The 8,322-nt window shown below is 42.9% G+C and overlaps 1 protein-coding gene across 3 annotated transcripts in view; it reads right to left on the bottom strand.

The window, feature by feature from the left end:
• Positions 1 to 6,065, bottom strand: part of farp2 (FERM, RhoGEF and pleckstrin domain protein 2) — a 51,876-nt gene extending 45,811 nt beyond the window's left edge. For 2 of the 3 annotated variants that reach the window (XM_008293171.1, XM_008293172.1), the window contains exons 1-2: positions 5,893 to 6,063; positions 4,045 to 4,258 (exon numbers count right to left, since the gene is read on the bottom strand). In XM_008293171.1, coding sequence (XP_008291393.1) covers positions 4,045 to 4,236 — 192 coding nt within the window. In that variant the 5' untranslated portion in view covers positions 4,237 to 4,258; positions 5,893 to 6,063. Of the gene's footprint in view, positions 1 to 4,044; positions 4,259 to 5,892 lie in introns of all 3 variants that reach the window. The other variant, XM_008293173.1, reaches the window with a different exon arrangement.
• Positions 6,066 to 8,322: the final 2,257 nt, after the last annotated feature.

The following is an 8,322-nucleotide window of genomic DNA, read 5'->3' as shown; positions in this document are numbered from 1 at the left end:
AAACTGTTTGGACTTCAGAGCGTTATTATTGCTGCATCTTGTTTTACACACAATATGAAAGCAGCAGTAACAAATAAAAACTCTGAATGGTCTAAACTGTAAATGTGATTTCCTCAACAGGCCGGGGGAGAAATTCCTTCTTCTTCACTCCTGAGTGTGCGTCCCCTCCCCCACCGGCCCGGCTCAAAACTTTGAGCTGGCCACGACTGCTTCCCTCTGAACTGCTCTTTTAACACCACAAGCTGCCCCTCTCCTCTGCCCCCCTCTCCCAGCCCACTTGGTTGTCAACCTTGCTATTTATGTGCTTGTTTGCTAACACTAAAGCGAAGCCTGCCCGGATTCCCTCCCTCCCACCGGCGCCCCGACTGTACTGCGTTTTCACACAGCTAGGTCCCACGTCCCACCCTCGGCCCTTTTGCGAGTTTTGAGCTGGAAGTTAAGGCCAGCAAAGGGGCCGGCTGTGCTGGATAAAAGGAGCCTGTGTTCCCCTTGCCCTGCCGGCTCTGCCTCCCTGTCCAGAAACCACAAGGCTGAGCTTTCTCCTGCGCTGGCTGTGGGAGGAGCCTGTGGACCAGAGCCATGCAAGCAAATGTCTGCTGAAGATGACCCGGGCTGGATACCTGCAGCAGATGAAGGCCGGCAGATCAAAGCACACGCTCTCTGATCTGATTTGTCTGTCTTAGTTCCAGGCTAAAGCCATTATATGGCCATAAATACACATACTCTCTGGTACCATATGTTTCCACAGCTCCCTACAATCACAAGAGGCTCCATTTACAATGTACTACAGAGTGAAACAGTAAAAAAATCAAGATAAAAACTGGGACAAGGATGCAATATATCAGAATGTGCAAGGTTAAATAATGACACTAAGCCTGTAATTCAATTTTATTTAATCCCACGAGATTGAAGCTTTCAGAGGTTGTTTATGGCGTCCATTGATCAGCGAACACTACGAGGTTCTGGCACTCACGCTGTGGTTTGACTGGCAAAAGCCCAGCGTCTGAACGTTTTCTGCTCCTGACACATTTTTACTCACTGTGGGCTCATTTTTCACTGCGATATGAAGTCCTGCACCTCTATGGAAACAGCACAACCATGACTAGCAGGAGAGAAAACCCAAAAATGGCTTCTGTGCAGTAGGCCACAGTTATAACGGCATAAATCATAAGAAAGAATAAACTAAAATCTGACGTTTTTGAATAATTTGCTTTACAAAAATGGACAAAACCTGGAGTTTTATCCGTCGACGTCTGCACAGATTTTTGTGTTTTATAAAATCTGGTTAGAGCAAACTATCATTTTTGGCGAGTTTTTAAACAGACATGTAGACTAAAGTGATCTTTATGAATAAGCACCATTGCAAGCCGAGTTTTGGTTTCTGCTTTTACAGTTTCTAGCTAAGGAATGGTGTAGTTTGTGATTTTTTTTTTTTTTTAAATGCCTTAAAAACTTGCTAGCAGGTTTTGGGATTCAGACGGCCACACCTTGAACATTAAATCAGCGTCTAACCTACAGTTTGAACTTTTGCATCAACAGTTTTTACAAAGTTATGTCATCTTCTTGCATGACAGTCAGACTTTTGATAAGATCTCATAATGCTCCATTGCATGTTTTAAATCTTTTACACATGACTTATATCGGTCACAAAAGTCCCAATTAGATATGTCCCTCATCCAGCACGACTTCACTGTACAGGGAGAGCAAATGGCAGCACTGTACACGAATGTATAAGATATTCTGGCAGCTGAGCAGCCAAAATGCCACAATGAGGGGAGGCAGTTACTTGAAGGCCGCAACCATTGCACAAATTCCACACTGCAATTTTCTGTCTATTTTTGCATACAGCCTGCACAAGCAAAAAATACAATTACAGCGTAGGAAAAGTACGACCGCTTCGTACGTTTTTCTTTTAAGAAGCTGTGGTCCGACAGACGTAGAAGTAATAATGACATGTGGAAGTTCTTCAACTGAAACAGAAGCATAACTCACACACCTGTGCATCACTCCACACAGTGATAAATACTACTCTCCCAGCAAGCCCACGACTCCTCAGAATGAATGAACACAAATATTAAGCAGTGTTGGTGAACAACAGAGCCTCTCAGAGGCCATCTTGTTCTTGGCAAACTGCAGTCTGCTTGACAACAGGATTGCCGTCATTCTCCTTTTGCAGCCGTGTATTTCTGTCTGCCACCTCCTATCAACGCCATGTGCAGAGCCGTGCTGAACTCACAGAGCCGAGTTCAGCCGTCTCAGGGAAGAACATTTTCCTAAAACTGACAAACAAAGCTGGGAAGTTTCTTTTCCTCCACACTGAACAGCACATGGACCCACTTCCACACAAATTAAACTGGAGTCTGTCACGTTCTATTAGCTTAAGACTTTGAGACAACATATGGTCCATAAGATTATGAAATGTCTGTCTCAGCAGTGGCCCCAAACTACATCTGCCCGACCCGTTATTGTAGCGGCTGCACGAGGATTTAGGACAGATATAGGACAGTGTAAATATACAAACCGATTCGAACACAATTAGCAGCTGCCAGGACCATAAATCGGCCACTGAACTGTGGATTTAATCATTGTGGAGCCTCCACTCAGATCACTTTGATATTTTTCCCTCCACAGAAAAAGGCAGGAAACATGCTCTGATATAGTGGCTTCCTTATTGCTTCCTATTTGCCTCGTGAATGACTCCAGCAGCAGCAGCTTGGCAAGTTAACACGGGAAAACAGTACAACAGTGTGGATCTTAAAGTTTGCTCCACCAACTGCCAATCTTTAAAGGGGATTAACTTCTTTGTAGAGTAATTACAATGAAAAGAATAAAAAAATAAAAGCAAGAATCTTTGGCTAGGATTTAGGTGTTCCATTTAACCCTCTGAACTCCAGGCACTTTCTGGGTTGTTGTTTTTTTTTTTATTTGCTCCTATCCTGTTTTCACTCACTGTGGGCTCATTTTATCACTGCAATATAAAGTCCTGCACCTCTATGGTAACAGCACAATTATGGCTAGAAGAAGAGAGAGGTCATAAATGTCTTCTGTGCAAAATCACACAGTTATTCTGGCATAACTCATGACAAGAAGAAAGTTAAGTTTCTTTATTTATTTTATCAAAAATTTTAAAAAATAGAAATTAAACATAGAACATTTTTCCAGGGGCAAATGTTATCGATACTGGAAAAAAGCTCTACATATTAGAGATATTTTACTGCTTACATTTTTAATCAGCTTCACACTAACCTCTGCTCTGTGCCTGCAGTTCACCTGAAAAGTCCCTAATTTTATGTTGCATGACCCAAGATTTCTTTTGCTTTTTTTACATAATCTGGTGAAAGTTGTTTCTATTTTGCAAATGTTTAAATGAGACATATCGAATAAAGTAATTTTGAAGAAATATCATGAATTTAAACTTAGATTTGAATCCTTCAACAAATGGAACAGTGCAGAACAGACGAGTAGTTCAAAGACCACTAGAGAGTTGAAAATCTGATGATTTTCTCTGCTTTTGGCTCTGATAGATGGTGTTATTTGGGCGATAACACGCCTTTCTAGACTGCTGGGGGGGGTTTTAGGGTTCACAGGGTTACTGATTTCACAGATTCTAAGCAGGTAGTTAGCACTGCATGCCGCTGCATATCTCCAAAATTCCTACATCTTAAATAAAGGAGTCATAATAATAAAAAAAAGAACGACAGCAACACCCTCCCTCGAGGCTATTATTACAGAGTGGGTCTTTAATATCAAGTTATTTTTTAATCAAGCTCCTGGAACAGTCAAGAACACTACTACTTGGGCCTTTCGCAGGAATCACAGCCAAGAAACTAAAAAGTGCCCTGGTGAGTTACACTAAGTTGCCCGAATAAGAAGCCTAAAGGAGGAAGGGATTTCCGCACCAAAGCCATGTGGCAGCTGTCACCAACCCAAGCCACACGCAAGCAGGCCAGCCATGGTAATACGTATCCTGCTGTGTGCCAAACTGCAGTCTTATCTCAGTGTAAATACAAGAGGATGTAGGAAACACACTGAGGACAAACTTACATCTATGTCAAAGAACTCCTGGGAGTCGTCCAGCCCCTGCACACGGATCTGCAGTCCACGCCCATGGCTTCTGCTCCCGCTGACCATGAGGCTCTGGCCCGGCTCCAGAGTGCTGATACCAGCATTGAACTGGGCTCCCAGCCTTGTGCCTGGAGTCTGCAGGACCCGATATGAACCTTCTATCTCCCCCATGACTGCTCAGAGCAGCTCACTCCTGCAAACACGGAAAGGACGACAAGTATTAAATTCAGAGCAAAAGGGAACTGCTTTGCGTCACAAAACTTTGACTGCTACAGGCTGTTGCATGTCAAACTGAAGTGAGACTCGTTCACAACAGGGCTGCACGACATTCCGTTTCAGCATCTATATTATGATGCGCATCACGGTCACATCGCAGGAAGTGTGACAGTTTGTTGACATTCAGGTTCCACATGTGCACAACAACATGAGTAAGGAACAGTGGGAGAAACTCTGAAGATCAGCTGTAGGACCGCACAATTAATGGAATATTAATTATGATCAAGACTTTGGTTTCTCACAGTTAAACGAACATGCTCAACTGCTGTTTTGATGTTTACAAGCTCCACATGTAATAGATCAACCTGTGTAGATAGAAATCACCTTGTTTCAGGTAAATCTGACATCAGAAGTGCTTATTTAAGTCTCTTCAAAGTGATTTTCGGCCACACATCTGTATGATCTAGAAGACTAGAAGCTTCTCTACGCAGACACACCTCATTAGTTTATACGGTAGCCTAAATGTGAGGCGTTCAGGGAACAGAGGTGAAAAGTATCTTTGGACAAGCCGATGTGAAGCAAGCGAGGACTTTTGAGTACAGTTTTATTTATATTTGCCTCAAGAGAAGCTCTGAAGTTAAATTAATTCAAGACTTATTATTTAATTGGCAGGAATTTAGTACAAGATGGAAGCCAAAGCAGTGCCTTGTTCATTTAAATGGCAAAAATCAACTCAAAGGACCTCAATATTGATAAAAAATAATCTGGATTATTATTTCAGCCATAATGGAGGAGCTCTAGTCAGTTGTACAGAAAGATTTCAGCTACAGAAGGGATGATGTTTGCCAAAAAAAAAAAAAAAAAAGGTATTTTGTTGGTTTTTCCAATTGCTGCCATCACAGAACAACTAATTCGGTTGACCATTGAGTCATGAGTGTCTTCCAAAGTTTAAAAAAAGGCCTTTGCTAGTGTTACACCACATGAGAAGGGTTCCCTACAGACTTTTTATTGGTATTTTTTTAATTTCCTATGCAGATGCACTCCTCTACAAAATCCCAGCAGTCATACTAGAGCATTTAATTACTTCCAAATACAGTTATTCAAGTCAACAAATGAAAATTCATTTACTTTTTACGCATCCCAATACAGTCAGAGGAAAAACTAGTGACTTTATTCCAGCTTCCTGCAGCTCTTAGTTCATAAAACCAGCAACAGACACACGTGAGGCTAATTTTCATACATATTTCTGTCCGTGGATTTCAACAGGAGCTTCAGGTTGAGCAGAAACGAACCGACGGCCTGAAATGCGCACAGATAACCGACGGCGCACCGACTTGGCGTTTATCTGCGTACCGACGCTGCATGTGGGCCCGAGAGGCTCCCAAACACCTGAACGTTCCTCCTGCAAACAATTCAAAGCCACCAAGCTCGCTAACGAAGCGCAAGGAACACAGTTTGAGTTTTATTTTCTTTTAGAGACACGAAGCTCAGTATTTACCGACAAGAAGCGAACCGAAGTTAAAAAACGTTTCACCGACTTTTAGCTCCCAGAAAAGTTACCGCACGACAACACGATGGGTTAAAGTGATGAAAAAGTTGCAGGAAACTTACCGTTTTGTCCGAAATGACACTAAATGCTAAAAGTTAGTAGGACCGAGGAGGACGCTGCTCCGCTCCATGGTCGTCGTCAGCCTGAGCAGTGCGCACTCACACCGGCTCGTGATTGGCTAAAGCAGCGCTGCTCCCGCTGCCATTGGCTCAAATGTGTGTGAAGGCTGAAAGCCGAGCAGCCAAGATTTACCTTCCTTTACTTTAAATAGCTCTCCGTGGATGGAGAGTCAGGAACGGCTTCGTGGAAAAGTGTGGAAGACGCCCGGACTCACGGTTACGCGTCCGCAGGCGGATGGTCGTCGATACTCGGAGGAAATAAAAGGATGGTTAGATCTCATCAGTTTTATCTGAGTTTACTCACAAAGCGAAACTGTCTTTATTTAAGTTTGGGCTAAACCTTGACCCGTAGATAATACAACACAGATAAGGGCTTCTCTGTTCCCTCCCAAGTGTAATATTGATCCGAACATGTAATTATAATGAGCGTTTGGAGACTTTATTCATCTATTTAGTCCCATTAGGTAGAGGATCTGTTAGGATCTGGACACACTGGAGACCAGCAGTTTAACCTGGAAGCTGCACAAAGCAGTTTCAGAATAACATGAATTTTCCCAGAACAAAAATAGGCAGCAGGCAAATGGTCTTTATTTCAGAAAAAAAAGTGCAGTAGAGGGCAGAAAAGTCAACCGTGCACAAAACGTTTTGAAGCTATTCAACTAGTGACAAATTCATGATGCCCAAGTTAATTCATAACGTGTTAGGTGTGGCTTTAAAGGACAATGATCAGACAGGAAGGCCTTAATAAAGTGCAGCTTCATTGTAATGACACAACACCACAGATGACAAGGGAAAGATGGAAAAGGGTCGTAGGCCTGCTGGATGCTGCCTGTCGGCTGGGCCATGGCACGGTCAGGGAGTTGCAACACCACCATTTGTTGTCTAAGACAGCATTTTGGACAGCACGGTAAATGGGAAATCGTCTTAGTGTTGTACTTTTTTTTAACCTAAGGCCCCAATGTGCTTTAAATATGTTTCTCATTCACCCGTTCACACACCAGTGGTGGCAGAGCTGCCATGCAAGGCATCAACCTGCAACTAGGAGCCACTGGGGGTTCAGCATCTTGCCCTGGGATGCCATCCTTACATTTGGTTGACAACCAGTGGACAACCTGCTCTACCATGTGAGCCACGGCCAACCCAACAGGGAAACGCTACAAATGTTGTGCAGAAACAGCCAATGGAGGTGGAGGAATGAAGGGACAGGACGGTACCGGTCAGAATATGTCACGGACAAAGGACGTGTCTGCATTTCACTGATGGTAACCCTAATGAACTACAATATCGAGATACAATCCTCATACCCATGATTGTGACGATTATTTGGCACCATTACTCTACATCAAGACAACGTGTGTCCTGCTGCTCTTCTGTAGTCGCATCTGAAACTGCCCCACTCCCAGCACACTCTCCTAACATGTCGCTCATCCAACATCTGTGGGACTCTGTGGACGGACTTGTCAAGCAACGTCATCCTGTCACCGAGAATGTCCACCAACTTCCCCAAGTCCTTCAAAAAGAGAAAGTCAATATCGACAGCCTCATTAACTCTTTGTGTCACAGGTGTGTGTCACGACACGACAATGACGGACACATTCGTTACTGACTTGTGACTCCTGGTCGATGACACCATGATGGGCCTTGGTGGGGCGTCATGGTAGGGTGTTGATGACACCATGATATCCATTATGTTGTAGAGACACTGTGTGTTGGAACAAGAAATGCATATTTTCCTGTGTTAAAAAGAGGTAGTATTGAGCAAATATTACATGCTGTGCTTCTGTTTTAGTTCATCATAAAATGTGAGACACTCTGCTTCTGGTAAAGTAAAGTCATCACACCTTCTTCTTCCGATGTTCAGGCCATGTTCCACATTAATGTCACAGTGAGTGCAGACCAGTGGTTCTGTAACGGTGTGCCCTGGAATTAATCTAATCCATGATGACTTACAATCATGTGCAAATGAGTGGGTTAGAAACACTTTTATCATAACTTTTATTGAATGGTCATTTGGGTATTGGACTTTTCAAATAGTCCAAATGAAGAAGAGATGCAGAAGTTGGTGAGAGGAAAAATATGAGCCACAAAATCCCAAAACACAATAAATAAATAAATAAATAACAAAAGACTCAGACCTCAGGAAGGCAAATGCTCCTTCTCTTATTGTGAGAGAGCTCCCCCTGCTGTTCTGTTTTAAGTAAAGAGCAACACAGTTACTTCAAAAATACTTTTGTATGGACAATCTGATGCCCATAGGTACTATAGATGTTTACCATCTCACATTTTTAATTTGTTTCCACACTTGTTGTCTCTCTGCTCTGTGTAAACACAGCTTGCAGTTCAACACAGTTCACCTGAAAACTTTGTTTTTAC

The sequence above is a fragment of the Stegastes partitus genome, unplaced genomic scaffold (genome assembly GCF_000690725.1).
Source record: "Stegastes partitus isolate 25-593 unplaced genomic scaffold, Stegastes_partitus-1.0.2 Scaffold862, whole genome shotgun sequence".
Taxonomy (NCBI): Eukaryota; Metazoa; Chordata; class Actinopteri; family Pomacentridae; genus Stegastes; species Stegastes partitus.
The sequence above is the reverse complement of the archived record's forward strand: the minus strand, read 5'-3'. Positions and strand labels throughout refer to the sequence as shown.